Here is an 18,440-nt window from a genome sequence, read left to right as displayed (position 1 = left end):
TATGCTAATTCATCAGTGATATGTCCTCATAGTTCTGTTGTAATAACCAAATACTGACCTTGCTATGCACTAAATATTCCACTTTGAGAAGAAGTAAAGGCACCAGCTCCTTTTCTATCTCCCATCCATGGGGGAGCTTAGATATACCACCACTGTTCTCTGCTCTTCCTGTTTTCCACAACATGTAGAGCAATATGTTGTGTCACTTGACCGGGTGTGTTGTGTGTTGTGTTTTACAGCCCCAGCCAGCTGTTAGGGCTGCAACAGTGCAAAGGTCAGAGTGATGTAATGAGGAAGATGGAGGGATGGAGAGATGGATTAGGGGAATGAACAGCACTCGCAGGGACACAAACACTGTGATTACGCTCAGATTAACCCCACAGCTCTCGTGGTGGCTCTCTTATGTGCACAACACACACACACACACACACACACACACACACACACACACAGCAAATGTGTAAAAATAAACACAAGTCACTACACCTTCACACGCATCAAGGTGGCGTCATGATTTTTTAGCTTGGCTTAACAGCACTGAAAATGTATGTGTGATTGACATTCCCTTTGCCTTTATTTCTGACGCATGTGCGCTTCTCATTTTTGGTACACTGGGTACCTGTCCCAATTCTCCTGGGAGAGTTCGAGTTCAGGCCACTGGATTAGACGGCAACATAATTCAGAGAAGTGTGGGTCCCATGAGAGATGCAATCCAGAGGACAGTTCATCACATCATCCACATCACTGCTCTCTCTCTCTCTCTCTCTCTCTCTCTCTCCCTCTCTCTTCTTCTATCTTCTCTTCACTTCACACTTTCTCTCCCACTAACTCGCTCTGCCTTCTCTACTTTCCCTCCGCTATCAGTAGTAGGAAAAAGTCAGATGATCTACGCCTCCCATCTTTCTCACTTCCTTAGCTGTCCTCTCTCGGTCTCTTGTGTGTCGTGAGGTGTGTGTGCGCTGTTGGAAACGTCAGAGGCTGATGATTAGTAGGCATCTATCATGCATACAACCTCCTCCAAAGCCGGAACACCCGCACACACACACACACACACACATGCACACACACCCGCACACAAGGTAGTGACTCATACTAGATGTAGGCTCTTTGGTGAGGAGTGATGGGTGTCACGCATTTTTCAAGATTTGGCAAGAGTTGTACATGAGGGAAATGTCATGGAGAGAAACAGACAGAGAAAAAGACACACTTTCCCTCTCTCTCTCTTTCACACACACACACACACACTGTTATATGTACGTTTTGCAAGGGTCAGTCCAACCAGTCCTGGTGTTGTTTATTTGATGCAGTGACTGCTCAAGGGGAATACCATACCCCTGTGTCAGCTGTGTCAGCGAGATAGCACACAGTACATGTTGACACGTTGCTGTGTTGTTTGTGCACCGTGTTGATGTCTATATTATTTCAGATTTGGCTCATGTATTTTGTGTATTTCTGTGTGTGTGTGTGTGTGTGTGTGCGTGTATCCTCATGATATTTGCTGGTGCCAAATATCTCTTCAAAAACTGGAGTCCCATTTGTTCTAACCTGATATGAAAGACAAGCAACTGCCTGTGTCTCGACTGATAGTATTTCCCCTTTGCTTATCAGATCATTTATTGATGTGGAGAGTGTAGTATTTGAGTGTCGTATATAACCTTCACTTGTCACATCTATGTGCCGACAACATCAGGAGATAAAAAAAAATAATAAATAAATAAAAAAAAACAGCCACTCTGTCCTCTGCTCTGGCAGTGAGCACATATAAACAAATCCAACAAAAATAGGTGCAGATAAGAGAGAATCCAACAAGGTGAATTGTTAGGGAAATAACAAAAAGAGCGTGGTGCACCACAGCATTGCACTGCGTTAGGACCTAATTTAACAGTGAGAACCATTTATTTCTCGAAGGCTTTAATCTGTGGCTGACAGTTAAGATGAGAAAAAGAAGACTTAATGAAGTGATGGAAATGAAAGCGGGAGATGTTTTGCCGTGGGGTGTGCTTATGTTTTGTATGTGTGTGTGTGTGTGTGTGTGTGTGTGTGTGTAAGGTGAGTCTTGCATGTCACTGATAAGGCATAACCACAGAGGGGGAGGTAGAGAGGGGTGGGAGGAGCTGGAGAGTTGGGGGGCAGAGAGAGAGATAGAGTGAGGGAGAGAGAGAGAGAGAGAGAGAGAGAGAGAGAGAGAGAGAGAGAGAGATCTGTCCATCTATTAGGCTTTCATCCCTAGTCACACACAGACACACACCCATGAAGGCAACTCAAACATACACAACCACACACACACACACACGTACAGTAAACACACTTCTAAAAGGTCAGATTTGTTCCATCTTACAATCCTTTACCACGCCAAATTACAACTGGCCTGCTTGTACAGTACAGAAAGGGAGATCTCATTTTCAGATAGGCCATCCTGGCTCACTTCCCAAAATAAACACATACATACACACAGACACATGCATGCAGCACGTGGACTGCTTTACATGTTGTTGAGGTTCATTTAACGCTCCTCCTCCGATGTTCATCTTCCAGAGGCTGATAACCTCTCCTTCCCTCTGACATTCTCACTTGTAATGAAGCGTTCTGGTGCATTGACTCCTAATTGAAACAGCGCTGTGCAGGGAACAGAGAGGGAGAGGATGCAGACGGAGCAAGATCAAGCGCTGTCATCGTCAACCTGTGGCAGAGGCACACGCGGCAGACGATTTATTATAAGTGGCCTTTGACCTTTTGATCTCCTGGTAGATTATTGAATGGATTAAGTGCATTTCAATGAACAAAATTGGCTTGTTGAAGCTTGAAATTTCGGATCTCATGCATAACAGTTAATGCTCCAGATTCAAGCTCTATATTTATGCATCTTGTAGAGCAGCTGTTCCCAAGGCTGCCTGCTCAGACAGCATGTATCTGTGGGGTCAGAAACTCCGTTCGGTGAGCAATGCCAATGTTCTAAAGCTCCAGTCCCAGAAGAAAAGGGCACTTTTGAGCCGAACTAGTAGTACCAGTCTCATATATTAGAGTGTAATGTATGAGCGGCTACAGGGACCATTGGCTACAGGGGCCTAGGGGCCAGAATGACAGTGGTAAAACTGACAGAGAGAGAAGAGGGAGCTGTGATAAGGTGGGAGCTGAACCAGTTCAGAGCCTGTTGCTATGGTACCCGTGTGTGTGTGTGTGTGTGTGTGTGTGTGTGTGTAGCCATATGTCCAGTATGAATCCCATTCTCAAATGCCTTCAGCACCCCACTGACTCAGGGAGCTCTACACAGAATATGAATGAGTGAGGATACCTTGCCAGTGTGCAGCCCATAATAAGTGTTCAAAAAAAATCTCGTCAGCTGCACGTGAGTTTGTAATTTACAAGCGCATGGCGTGTTCCATGTATTACATCACAAGGTAAAGCCACATTTTTCGGATAATTTTTATGGCATTTTGTGAAGACTGATAGACATTGCTAACACCTGGCTGTCATGCCACCTCTGATAATTGGTAAACAGGCAGGAGAGCATGGTGACATTCAGAGTATGATGCTGTGATAGAACAGAAATGCTCAGGTAAAAGTGCCAGCGACTGATAGGTCACACCTCTGCAGGGAAAAAAGACAGACACATCTAGAAGCTCCCACACTGTTTGTGGTGGTAATTGTGTGTGTGTGTGTGTGTGCGCGCGCGAGCAGGTCTGGTCTCTAGCCAGACAGCAATCAGCACATTCACATAGGTCACATTGATGCAGTCTGACCTGGGCCACACCCACCTCCAACGCCTCATATAGCTGTTGCTGTGGAAGCAACATCATGGCTTGTTGGTAACAAGAAAAATGTAAATTTCTTCTGTTTTTATCAGTTTTATCTACTTATCTATCTGTATATGTTCTGTCTTTTCCTCGTTCCAGATAAACATGATTGTATAATCTTATCAGATACACAAGTTTGCAATTCACAAGCACTTAGCATGTTTCATGTATCAAAAGATTATGTTTTTGGCATTTTATGAAGATGTTTATTAGACAGTATGATTGACTAACAGATTATTGAGGCATAGTGATGGAGAAGGTCCTGGACAGGACTTTTTTTTTTATTTGCCACACTGACGAGACCATAATTGTGTATAACAGAATTATGATGTAAACATCTTTCAAACACTTAAGTTTTATGTTTTTGTCTAAATAGCTGCTGCATAAGGCTCTCTCTATTGGCTACCTCTATTTTTCTGCCTCTCTGTCTCTGCCAGTTTGTCTGTGTGAGTAGGTGTGTGCGTCTGTCTGAGTGTGTGCATGTGCATGTGCCTGTGCGTATGTGTGTGCATGTGCTTGCACAGTCACGCAGACTCCAGCCTCACCATTATTGATCACACAGGTGACACCAGGGAAAGATGGTCCATCTTTTTAATGGTAGGTATTTATAAACGGTATAGGAGACACAACATTTTCAATCTTATTCAAAACTCTTAGCTGGAGAGTATTCAGGGAGAATTATGAGTGGAGATATCGGGTTTCAGTTCAGTCCAAGCTGCTCAGTATCCTCAGCCAATCATATTATGACTGCAGTAAACACAACAGAATTAAAACAAAGTGACAAATAATTAGATAAATAAGGCACAACATGGAATAGACATGGAAAATAGTCCAAATCTTCCAGATTCTATTATTAACACAATCTCTACAACAGATTTCACTTGTGCACCAGATCGTTCGACGCTGTCTATCTTCTCAGGATTAATTGACTATTCATGAAGCTGACACCACAGTCAGGCCAATGACATGCTTGGATGGTCACCCTGACATCGTCATCCTTTTGTTTTGAAGACAAATATGGTGTTCCCGACTGGTGTCTGTGATGGTAATTATGAATCTCATCTGCAATATCATTACACACAAACAACAGGAAGGGAAGATGAAGAGGGAGCAAGAGAGAGACAGAGACAGATAAAAACAGAAGCAAAATATCAAATGATCATCAGACACAGATGACTCTCTAAATGCACATTTAAAGTTACCGGATGTCTACACACAGGCCACCCTAAATTTCAGATAAATACAATATACAATACACACAATACTGTTGGTACATTTGATCACAATTGTAGATGAATTGAATGCAGACACAAGGCATAAAATATCTACTGATATTAACACTTTTACTATAACGGGCTTACCAAGTGCTTAAATAGTCATTATTTCCAATGAGGGCTTAATCATTATTAATAATACATGCCTCCAAATATCCATACTAGTGGTATTGTATGTAGCCATAAATGACCACATTATCCAAGTAGCAGTATCATAAAGCTTAAAGCATTTTTCACCGTACAAAAACAATACAACACTCTATTTCCAGTTTACTTTATGACATCTAAACAACTACAGAACTCAAAGTAAAAACCAAAAAAATAAGTTACTATAATACCAAAAAGAGAACAAAGGTCTTTACCTTTAACATAGTTGTTGATGTTTTTTTTTTTTTTTTTTTCATATAACACATACAGTAAGATATTAAGCTTTTGTCATATTACACCGTTGAATCAGTGGAGGAGCAGAGGTTTGGTTAGGTAGTCTCTATGTGCGTTTGTGTTGGTGGTCGGGTTAGGCTGCGTCAGTCCGGAGGAACTAATATGCGTTCTGTCTCTTCAGATCAGAGGCGACATCACTCAGTCAGTCGCTCAACTCCTCCAGGGGCCTTAGCTCTGCTCTAACAGACACTCGGAGACACTAATATACCTGATTTTACAGTGTCTACCCAGGGTCTGCACCATATGTTAGATTTACACCTGAATCCACACAGAGAGGCATACCATAGCTTATTTAAAAAAAAAAGGAAATAATTTTTTTTATAGCCATGGGATCCCAGCAGCCTGATCAAACTATCAAGAAAGATAAATGTAGCTACAGTAGCTGGGTAGACAGCTGTCTGTTTTTGTTTTTGTGTTACTGTTTTTGTTGAAAGATATGTGAAAACTTTTTATGCGGTGCAAACACTGAGCAAGTCTGACCTTTAGGCTATGTGTGTTTGTGTGTTTATGTATGTGTGTGTGTATGATTGTATGTGTGTTTGTATGCATGTGTGTGTGTGTGTGTGTGTGTGTGTGTGTGTGTGCGCACACGCAGTTAGTCTCTGTTCTCCTCAGGTGTCCAGGGTGTGCCTGGGAGCTCTGTGGGAGTTCTCCTCTCCCCTTCCTTTCCCTCTCTTCTCACCCCCTGCAGGAACATACCTCCTCTTTGTCTTTTTGCGTTTTTTATCAGAGCACCACACTCTCTCACAGTACTCCTCTACTCTCTGGGCATCCCCGTAGCCAATCAGCTGGAGAAACTCCTTGTACCACAGCCTGGAGTGAGGGCCTGGGACAGAGGGTGGTCCTAAAGCCCTAGGACTCACGCTGGGGCCCGGAGGGAGGCCCATGGAGGAGCGACAGGGAGCTGCAGCTTTCTCTCCATCCCCGTCTTCGGCTCTCTCCCCCTTGTGTATCACTGACTCCACCCTCTCCCCTCTGAGCACGTGTAGAGTGATGCGCAGCAGCGTGTGCACGTAGCCATGCTCTACTGTCTGGCACACGTACACACCAGCATCAGAGCTTCTCACACGCAAGAACAGCAGCCCATGGGAGGTCATGATAACTCGCTCATCACTTTGAACCTAAATTGGGGGGGAAATAGAGGACTCTTAATAGCAAATGATGGAGCCATTTCAAGAGGTCAATTAAAATGACTGGTGCTTTGCTGCTGCATTTACTCCAAGTGTTATGAATAATCCTACATAACTACTGAAGGATAAAATGTGGTGGGTACGTCAATAATTCACCCAATACATTCACGTTCATTCATTGTATAAGATATTATTATATTTATTTATGATATTTATTTGTTTGCAGAGGTTTATGTATTTAAGTGTGATAGGATGTTTCACTAATGGAGAATAGATGAAGGGTTGGTGGTGCCTCATTATAGGAAACCATAAAACACATCAGACACTACATTTCTAGTGCTGTTTTGTTGTTTGAGCAGCTTGTAGAACAGCTGCAACTACAATGGGAGAAAGAAGTGAGCTCTCCTATGTGCTAGATTTCTCCTTTTTTTTTGTTTGTTTGTTTTTACATTACTGCAAATCAGTGAATCTACAAAGACGCCCATTCTGATTTATTTTTAGGCATTGATGTTGAAACATGACAGCTAACATTATTGTTTTATATTATTTAATATTTATTCCTATTATATGTGCCAGTGTAGCTGTACTGAGGATATCTGCCAGTGACGTCAATAGAATCATATTTGGCTGGTTAGCCTCAGAATGGCTAAAGAAATGCAATTTAATTCCATAATCCAAGGTTTAAATCCAGCTGATGTGTTGGAAGGCTGAATTTGTTTTCCTTGAACCCCGTCCAGGCCACACAAAAACACAGCCAAGCTACTTCTGTGTGTTTTACACTTATGGTTGCACTGGACTCACCTCTTGTTTGTCTCCTCCTCTCTGGAGGAACCAGAGAACCTTTGCCTGCAGTGATCGGGGGGTACACTCCAGCAAAGTACTGTTGTTCTCCACTCCATATACCAGCCTCTCCTCAGCCCTGTGCCACTGCTCATCTGGACATACACACACGCACACACATAAAGACGGACATAGACACACACATCACAAAGATGGTGGTGCAAAACTTGAGATGACAATGAACTCTGGTGACCTTTCATTAAACGATGCACATCCAGTAGATTGAGCTTTCACCCCAGTCGCCTGCCACAGTAGATGCTCACAGAGCCCTCTCACCTCAGCCAATTGCCCTGGCACATCAGGAGGCCACATTTTCTCATACTCAGTCCACTGCTCCTCTAAACGTGCAACATACTGAGAAGCTATGCTGAGCTAGAAAATCACCAACTCATTTAATTCAGCATCACCTTATTGGAGGAACAGATGGATTTGAATAACAACTGCTCAACCTCTTTTTCACACAAATGTTTGCCTGAAAAATATTGATATACCAAATTAAGACACATGCTTGCATACACCACATGTGTACACACACACACACACACACACACACACACACACAAACAGAAATCACATACACTAACCATCAATTTGCAGCCCATTGCACAGCTGGACGGCGTTGCCATGGCGAACATCCTGCCGCCTGAATCGTCTGCTGAGAAGGGAGGCAAAGGAAATAAAGTGGGAATAATTTTGTAGATGTGATGAAAGGTGAAAAATGGGTGAAAGGAGAATGAGAGAAAGCAGGGAACATAGATAGATAGACAGATAGAGAGCGAAAGAGAGAGAGAGAGAGAGAGAGAGAGAGAGAGAGAGAGAGAGAGCTGATCATGTGAATACTGATAGACATTACATAACACCTGGCTTTCATGCCTCTCAGTGCCTCCGATAATTGGTAAACAGGCAGGAGAGCGTGGTGACATTCAGAGTATGATGCTGTGATAGAACAGAAATGCTCTGGTAAAAGTGCCAGCGACTGATAGGTCACACCTCTGCGGGGAGAGCACATCTAGCAGCTCTCACACTGTGGCCATGGTGGTGGCAATGTATGTGTGTGTGTATGTGTGTCTGCGGTGTTACCTCTTGGTGTAGACTCCAGCAGGGTAGTATCTGGAGCAAGTGAGGCCATCCCAGGCACAGTAGGGGTCTCTGGCCAGACAGCAATCAGCACATTCAGAGCCGTACAGGTCACACTGATGCAGTCTGACCTGAGCCACACCCACCTCCGACCCCACATACAGCTGTTGCTGTGGACCCAAAAACATGGACCATTAAATTTTACATTTCATCTATGTTTATCGGTTTTATCTACTTGAATCTGTTCCTGCTTTTCCCCATCAAACATAAACATGATTAGAAATGCAGGTTATGGTATATTTGAATTATATCAATACAAAGTAATGCAGAGTGTTGCAATGTTATCATCTTGTGGCTAAACAACAGAATTGCAGCTAATCACCAGCAGTCGCCTTACCCTTTTAGCTGATATTATGATCTCTGTTATTGGCGCTGGCACCTGCAAAGTAGAAACATTTTGATGTTTTTTAATGATAAAGTCGAATCAATAGCCCAACAAATTATGCAAGAATGAAATACCAGAAGGGAGCTGGCATTAAATTAAAAGAGGTTGTCATAGAGACCTCAAATCATGCTTCTTTTCTGGATCCACCCTTTATAAATATGGCAGCACCCACTCACCCACTCTCTCTCTTACTCAGTTTTTTGAGCTGAGACAAACTAAAATCTGGAGATTACTCAATCAACCATAAGGTCTCAGAGAATAATTTGATGTTTCATAATTAGAGCACTCTGATAACTGGGATTTTTCAAAACATTTCCTCTCAGGGATGGCTCAACAGTGCAACAGTAATGGGCTATAGCTTGCAGTGTAATTCAGTGAAATGTGTAACCTCTGATTAGAAGGCCTGTATCGCTCCAATCTTTCCCAAATTGGATCTTAAAATAGAACACTTACCTTGAATACTTGCAGCTCTTCCAACAGCACCTCCTCCACAGTATCTGTGTCTTTGTTGTAGATGGTGATCACTTTCAACACCAGTGAGTCATCTAGGAATGAAAAAATGAGACGCTAAGCATGGATGCTACATCCTTGCCTACACAAAAAATGAAGGCTAATGGTAACGCATGTAGTTTATTTAACATTGAAATGGAAAGAAGCACTAAAATTCACAAAATTCTATCGGTTCAGCATCACAGTAGACTCATATTTTATTTCAGTGAAGGAATCTGCTATTCTGATCATGCACACTGGAGAGCAAAGTACTGCATTTACTTTAAACATGTGACAAAAAACATACATCTGTCCCCAGTATATCCATTTTTTATGTGATTCTTGTGTATACCATCAAGATAAATGGAGAGAACAAGTGTGTTACTTCAATAAGGCTAAAATATTAAAGTGTAGCATTATGTGCTGGATTACGAGCAATTGATATTCATTCTTCTCATTCTGTGTGTACACTGTACCAGTGCCGATGTATAGGACATGATAGTGCCCATCCTGCGCCTGGACCCTGTCCACAGCAATCTGAGTGAGCTTTCTTCTGCCTGGCTCTGTCTGCAGCAGGACAGGTCTGCGGTGCAGGGGACGCACCGGGCGATACATCACAGGATGGGAGCGCACAAACCGCAAAACCTCATCAGGAAACTCCTTCGAGCTGGAGAAGCCACCGCCATTCACCTTGCTGGCACACTGTAGAGGAGGTGGAGAGGATGAGGGAGAGTAGGGGAGGAGGAGGGATTAGGGTGAGAGAGCAGCTGTGTATTGAATTGGTGCAGTATGCAGTGTAGAAAAAAAAGGTGGCATGTTTTGGTCTGTCTCAGACTGTCCTCGTGTGACCCACTGAGGTAGCTACAAGAGTATTGACATTCACCGAAGCTGTCCTACATAGCCTCAACACTCTCCCTCAAAGGGCATCTGCCATGGACACAGACACATGGAGAGTGCTTTGAATATGTAATGTTGGTGTACTGAGGATTGAAAGTCTGTAAATATTACTTTACTCAGGCTTGTGAGACTCACAGATCCAGGCCGAGGATAGGGGACCCTGTCTTCGTAGGGAGTCCAGTGATGCTCAGGTCTCTCCCGGTAGGCAAATGGACCATTGAAGGCTGCTCTGATGTCATCCATGTGATAGACACACACAGCGTAGCCCTTAAACACAGCGCTGCCAAGAGAAGTTTCATTGGTGATTTGATCGCATAGCCAACTGTGTTATTAATAGAGGTTAGCAGGTGTTGTTTTCCACTGACCTTGTTGTGCTGAAGAGGCCAAATATTTCTGGATTCTTCTTGTCCTTATTCTTGAGCACAAACACATCCTCTGAAACACACAAAATGTATTTCAGAATGTTTTTTTTTCTTAATAAAAACACATTTCCAAGGATTATGAGTATGATGGAATATTTCTGTATTGTAAGTAAAAAAGTAAACACAGGCTTAGCAGTAGATATATGCTTGGCAGCTGTAGGTACAGTATCTTAATAAATAATGCAACAAATGCGATTGTGTTTTTTTCCTCTGTTTTGTTTTGTTTTGTTTTGTTTTGTTTTGTTTTGTTTTGTTTTGTTTTGTTTTGTTTTGTTTTGTTTTGTTTTTCCTACAACATTTGTACTATAAGTACTATAAGTGTTGGTGGTATTTCCTCTTTTGATATGAAGGTAAGTCAGATATTTGCAACTCAACAAGGACCAAATAAAATCCTGTTATTACATAGTGACTTAGCAGGTGGGGAAGGAGCTAGATGTAGATGCCTGCCATGCTGCCATCCATAAAAAAAAAAAAACACAAATTGTGACAATCAACCTCAAGACAAGAATGAAAAGATATATTCCTACCAAGCTCATCAAAGTGTGTATCGATGCCATTGGGCCCAGCCACAGAGCAGATGAGACGAGTTTTCAGGAAGGAGCTCCATCTATTTACTAGCATCCTCTGTCCTCCTTGGTCATTCTGAGAGACCACAGAGAGATATGGCTTGTGACTGGGCTTTGACACAATATAGTTTGTTGCTGTTGTATGCTGAGAAAAGCGACTATATTTGCATTCTCACCGCACAGACTCGCCCCACACGTGTGAAAACAGCCTTGTTCACCCCTTGAGCATCCATCTCTCGCTCCGTGAAGAAGAAGTAAACCTTATCATCATCCCTGTCATCGTTATCAGGGATAACAGCCGACCCAATAAACTTTGGTTCTGAGGAGAGAAGAGTGAGAAACAAAATGCCTGTAATGAATGTTTCATAACTGAACAGATAGCTGTGACATGCCAGGCATGCCATCTGTGCTAATGAGTTAAAATTAGTGTTCTGCATTGTCGTGCTATAATAAGCACTGTAAATATCACCAGGAGATGCCAATTTTGCCTTGGAAACACTTTGATATTGAACTATGCCTCAGGATGACTGCAAAAGATCTGATGAGAGGCTGGTGCAAACCTTATGTTCATCATGTACTTATTTATTTTAAATGCTTACTATTATTGTCTATTTCATTAGAAAATTAGAAAAGTCTGAGAAAATATGTAAGATCTACTAAATTATACTTGAAAGCAATTATACTTTAGAACAATATTTAATTATTCACTAGACATTAAAACCCCTTAACAGCTTACAGTAAATACCTATTGGCTAACATAATTTAAAATTAATATTAAAAGAGCATATAAAATGTGTATACTGTTTCTGTTTTTTTTTTTTTTTTTTTTAAGATTTGATTTGTCAGCATGGAAAACAAAGACATTTAGAGACCAGATCAGATGGGGCAGAGAGGATATTTTCCTGGCCATACACGGTCAAATAACATTCCACAAAGTATTCTCTGTATTTCTGTGTTTTTTCTTTTTCTTTTTTTTTATATCAACTATTGCAATCTCTGCCTCTAATTTATCTTAATATCATTCTGAATAAATGTTTGCAATTTGTAATGAGATCTATTTATCTATCACAGGATGTCATTAAGGAGAAAATCATTTTTTACACCAACCACTGAGCTGCTGTCTGTCATCTCGCTCGGTGCGTGTGTAGGTCTGGTTGTTCAGGCGACACAAAGCTCCATCATTCTCCCAGTAGTCTGTATACAGGCCAATATACAGCTCTCCCCCTAACACACACACACACACACACACACACACAAGCATATGAATAAAAGCCATAAATAACAACAACATGCTACTGCGCTGCAACCCCACATACACCCCATTACAAACACTGACATTAAAAATGATCCACAAGATGGCAGTATTGTCCAAACCACTTTTCAGTATTAGATTGCCTTGTCTGCTGTCATTCAGCTGAGATGAAAACATAGCAATGCAAACTCATAACAGCTGTTTTAAAAAATCAATAGCTGAGCTGATGGTGAATTGATGAGTGCTACATTAAGCAGTGTCTTACTGGACAGTGTGGAGGTACAGGGGCTGTTGGGGTCGTACGGGCAGCGTCCTCTCCCGCTCTCAATGCTCTCCTTGTCCAGACTAAACAGCCTGTCCTGAAGACACCACACAGTTAGAATACAGATAACATGAAGGTGGCATACATGCATCACACACACACATGCCGTCAATGTAAAGGCTAACAACTTTCAGACAAAAACCCATGAGAAATGATGTGTGGATGGTGGTGGTGAGTGGTAGTGGGGCGTCAGAGAGACAGAGGTGGCTGCGGGAGCGGGACAGGACCGGAAAGTGATGAATGAGAAGGAGGAGGGAAGATAGATGAGACAAGGAGTGATGGATGACCAAATGAAGGACTGTTGTCTGAGTATGTACAGCCAGCTATGCTCTGCTCTTATATCATACAGAGTTCACTGCTCCCACTCATCAGGTCTGGCTTCTCTGCACAGTAGGTGGCACACACACACACACACACACACACCTGAACTCCCTATAGACTCACAGCTCATACGTTCTGGGCCACCACAGTGTTTATGACTGTCACTGGCAGATCAGAGGGGATGTCTTGTATTGATTTATGAGTAGCCATGGAGCCCTACTGTGCCTTGCCCGCAGCCCTGTGGACAACTGTAACAGAAGTCAGTTGCTCTTTTAAACTCATCCATCATGCGCTTGTGATATATCAAAACCTAACAAGATTTGTAAAATAGGCTGAATCGGTGTTATTCTACATACTCAGAAATACAAGGTTCATATAGAGTCTATATGAGCCTTATATTTGAGTATGTATACACACAGACAGGATCTCTATAGACTGAATCAGTGAATACAAAAGTGGGACTTTTTTATATTTAAATAGCTGGTTCTGGTGTGCTGTGGTTTAGTTATTAATGCATTATTTTTTAGGATTACCTGCTGAGAAAATGTTTTCATAAAGCAAAATAGCTCAGTCTGCTGCCAGTGATGTTGCTAAGCTGCATCAAATAAAGGCTCATGACAAGCCAGGTACATTGATTTTACTTTCCATGTGTTATGCGTTTTCAGACAGCACTGCCAAGGAAGTTTGCTTTATGGTGTTCACCTAGGTCTTCTCCCTTTCAAGAGCACAGAGACCATTATCGATGACTTCAACATGTTGTTCTTTTTCACTGCTTTTAAGCGGCGCTTGGTCAGTGTCATGTTAATTGTCTCGCACTAAATCAAAGGTGTTTTTTGCAAAGCCTGTTACAAAAGCATTGTAATTTACTCCTGCTGCTGTTCTTTTGATGATCCATTACTGTCACTATGTATCAGCTGTCCCAGTTCAATAGGTCAGCTGCTGCTTTGTATCAGCTGACTCACAGCTATTGATGGACGGTTAACAAGGCAGAATGTTACATACGCAAAAATTTGGTCTGAGTGCCAACAGATATCGGTGCTCAACAGAATGCCTCTCAGCCAGTGAAAATGCGAAACTGGCGCTGACTGTGGCATAATAAAACTTGTGGGCCTGTGGTGTGCTGTGGTGCACTAGTACATAGCCTATTACTCAAGTCAGGCTTAATAGTAATTCAAGGCTATATGTAATCTCATACACCACATATGAAATTTATGGGAGGCACTGGTTGCAGAGAGATTAGACTACATACACATAACACAGCCAGCAATAGCTAAGTAAGTTTTGTTGAGGATACAGTTGCAGCTATAAACATTCCATTGATATGAGAAGTGAGTGAGTGTGGCTTGAGTTTGGAAGGTGTGATTGGCCTGACCTAGTGGGCCAGAGTGTTGGAATGCGGGGAGGAAACCTTTCTCCCCTCTCCGCTCTCTCTAGATACACTACAGATAGCCTACACACACCCAACGGGCTGCTCAGTGTCAACATCTATGCTTTTCACTCATGCATTTTTACACATGCGCACACGGATGCATGCATCCAACCAAGCTTGTATGGTGTGCATACATTATATAAACACGCACTCATACACAAAGGCAAGCGCACACACATGAAATTGACCCCACAGTAAAGAGCCAGAACATTATTCTTCTCTGTTTTCAAAGTCCCTCCTGCTTAAAGAAGCCCCTGGTCTTGTTTTGTATTCATTCAGAGGTCTACTGGGGCCTCGGTGGTGTTGGTTTTTCCTGTGCAGTGTGCTGTTTTAATGTTCAGACAGTGAATGATATAAACAAGCCCCATGCCAAACAAACATTCTCCCTCTCCCTCTTAAGAAAACACAAACCCAACTAACTCTCTCTCTCTATCTCAGTGTCTTCCACATCCCCTCCTCTGAGATACACATCAATCCATGTCTCTCAGAGGATAAGCTAATTTACAGTAGGATGTGCAAAGTATTTAAGAGCTCAAGGGTTTTAGCTGTAGTAAGAGTTAAAGCAATGATAAAGTCTTGGCTGAAGCACTACGAAAACAAAGTGTTGACAAAGGTCTGGCTAAGTGGAACTATCTGCACAGAGAACCGCGCAGTAGCAATATGTGAAACTTGGCTGACAGCGTAAAATAAGAATCAGCATTCTCATACAAATAAATATGTGTTTTACAACTACATCTTTGCAAGGGAAAATCCTCTGGCACACAGGAAGTGGATGCATTATTCATTTCAGCCAGCAGCAAAAGCAGGTTGTTTGGAATAAACTAAAGAAGAGCTCGGTAGTTAGCATGATCAGCAAAGAAAAGATTGGCACTTCCAGAAACTCAGTCGTCATCGACAGAAAAGCCAAAGGAAAGCACATCACAGCACTCACTGTACTGTTTGAGTGTTTAATTGTGAAATGATCTCCGGCAGTGACCACTTATCACCAAAGACTTTGCCAGAACATTCAAAGGGCCTTGCAGATTCTTGTCACCTGCACTCAGCTCTCTACACCTTTAACAAGTCAGTCTGTCGGGACTCACCTGCCCTGTGTGTCCCACCCTGACCAGGCCACAAACAGGGTTAAAGGCTCCTGTCCCACACGCCAGCAAGTGTGTTTGATTGTACTGCTGCAATACCTTGATGTAGTTCGCACACTCTGGCTATAAGAGGAGAGAGAAGGATGACATTGAAGATGGGATGCGAAAAGACTGAGGCAAGCAGAGAAAATTAATAGTATAATGTGGAAAGGGCAGGTTTACTGCATCATCCATAACATCAATACATCAATAGGTTGAGTAAAGGTTAACGAGCACAACGACATATGCTAATCGATAGATACGTTTTAGTGGTGACAGGATATAGAATATACAATATGCGCAGTAATATTTTACTGAGCGTCCCTTACCTTCTCCCTTCCCTTCATCAAACACTCCTCTACCTGTGACTCAGTAGTGGCCCAATGAATCTGTAGAGAGAATATTTTTGCAGTCAAATTTATGTTACCTCCCCACTGAGCACTAGACATCATTTCAATGTTGCAGCCATGTTTTAGCTGTCATATAACCTGGCTTCTTTTTGGCTATCTACAGCCTAGTTTTAGCTGACTAATGAATAATATTACTTATTTAAGTAATTCATGAACAGCTGTCAGTATTAAGCATGTACACAGGAGAAATTCACATGAACAAGGTAATGTTTTATATATATATATATATATATTTTTTTTTTTAAACTAGTCAGACGGTGCAGTCTAGGCATAGACAAATGCTAAATTTTTGCTTTTAAAGCCAGTGTAGCCGGGTTTTAGCACAGACGTCCAAAGCTATTTAACATTTAATCACTGAAAAATTGTTGAGTTGGTCATTTAGTTTTTTGTTAAAATATCCCTACAATGGTAAAACAAGTGAATATTTGAGTAGCCAATCATTATCTCCACTGGCTCATTGTGATGATAATATTATGCTCTGTACACATACTGTGCAGGGGTATTCTGCCACTGTTTTGATTTCTAATTGAATTATTCAGTACACCGCTTTGTAATTTACACGGTAAACACACAGTCATATGGTCCATATGTTTACACACATACACAAACATACACACACACACACACGCATGCACACACTCACTGTTTGGCTAACCTACTGCCCCATGGGTGTGAGAGTTCAATATGCCTCACACCCTGACAGGCGAATGGAGAGGAAAACAGGCCTACCTCTCTGTGGTGCGTGTTAACCCGGTCCAGGCTCAGGGAGTACAGGGTGTTCTTGGCCCCCACATAGAGTCTCTCGTGGCCCTCATCCAGCAGCATGGTCTGGGGCTGGAGTAAGGCCCCGTGCCCCTGGAACACCCAGGTCCTGTTCAGCTGCCATAGCTCTGCACACATATCACAGAGTGTGTTTAAACACATTTACACAGATATATTAAGACAAAAGACCACAAGAAGTCTGGATGACAGTTACTTTTTTATATTTTAATGAGCTAAGAGATAGATAGATAGATAGATAGATAGATAGATAGATAGATAGATAGATAGATAGATAGATAGATAGATAGATAGACAGATAGATAGATAGATAGACATTTGCTTTTCAAACATGGGCTCATGGCTGAGATTGGGTGGCCCGACTATACTGACAAAATCAAATTTGATCTGCTGCCCCGTGCTCGAGGGATTTCCAGCTGCTCCAGTAACCTGCTCCTGAGTCCCCAGTGCTACCATAGCCAAGGGCACAAAGCAACATGTGTTTCTGATCCATAGCCTCCCCAGAGGATGACAGAGAGCGACAACAAGGTTATCTCTCCTTCTCATCTCTGCCTCCTGGAGCCATTTATGCCTACTCTAACTGGGTTCAATGGAGCTGCTATGTGTTATTGGCTCATAAATTGCATTTATTGTTTTTCATCATTACTGAACATTCACATGGTATAAACAAGAAGATGGGGACTCTCAGAGAAAGACATGGATTTGATATAGCAAACAGATTCCTTGTGCAGTGCTAACTACTTGGTCTGCTGGTGGCAATAGCGGAAAGTTCATAGGTTTACTAAAATTGACATGTTTCATCCTTTAGGCAACATGAATGTTGTAACCAGTGTCCGATTGTCATGGCAATCAACCCAATAGATTTTGAGATGTGCCATTCCAGACCAACAGAAAAACAGAAATGGTGACATGTGCGTCCGTGCTTCACAGCGGGGCAAAGGTACATAAAGAGAGGAACTAAAATAAAAGAAACAGGATGAAATCATTTTGATTTGTCAAAGTTTTGCCAGAAGGCAATAATGCATGCTGAACTAATTGCACAGAACAAAGCATGCCTCCCAGGCACTAATAAAGCCTACCTCCAACCCTTGACACAGCTCAAGCATGAAGACACTCCTGACTCTAGAAATTCCTCAAAGGAGGACTGGCAGAAGTGGGATATGAATGATGGGAAAGATGTTGTGATTAGTGGGAGGGGCATTTGATCTACACAGTCTGGCCTACAGTCTCTGTTACTAGGAGGAAGTGCTTTCATCAGACAGGAAACGGAACCATTCTGCTTTTATCAGGCATTAGTTAACCTTGCCCTGAGGCAGAGATCATGGCTCAGCTTTCCCACTGAAAATTGTGCCTGCATGAGTTAAGGCCAGTATAAACTGATTTGAAATCAGCTGTCACTCCCTGTCAATCAGCTTAAAGAGATTTGACTCCCT

General features: G+C 42.2%; 1 protein-coding gene across 1 annotated transcript; it reads right to left on the bottom strand.

Moving 5' to 3' along the window:
• Positions 1–6,103: 6,103 nt before the first annotated feature.
• Positions 6,104–17,052, bottom strand: sema3e (sema domain, immunoglobulin domain (Ig), short basic domain, secreted, (semaphorin) 3E). The gene is made up of 17 exons (XM_030054493.1): positions 16,957–17,052; positions 16,147–16,206; positions 15,782–15,901; positions 12,893–12,986; positions 12,483–12,599; positions 11,552–11,694; positions 11,337–11,451; positions 10,753–10,822; positions 10,523–10,667; positions 9,967–10,192; positions 9,455–9,546; positions 8,954–8,995; positions 8,560–8,726; positions 8,064–8,131; positions 7,441–7,574; positions 6,393–6,630; positions 6,104–6,335 (listed from the first exon to the last, which is right to left on the bottom strand). Exons 1-17 carry the CDS (start codon positions 17,050–17,052, stop codon positions 6,121–6,123), a joined length of 2,142 nt encoding a protein of 713 aa, XP_029910353.1. The 3' UTR covers positions 6,104–6,120.
• Between the last annotated feature and the right edge of the window lie 1,388 nt (positions 17,053–18,440).

Source organism: Myripristis murdjan, chromosome 6 (genome assembly GCF_902150065.1).
Source record: "Myripristis murdjan chromosome 6, fMyrMur1.1, whole genome shotgun sequence".
Taxonomy (NCBI): Eukaryota; Metazoa; Chordata; class Actinopteri; order Holocentriformes; family Holocentridae; genus Myripristis; species Myripristis murdjan.
This window is presented reverse-complemented; position numbering and strand designations above follow the sequence as displayed.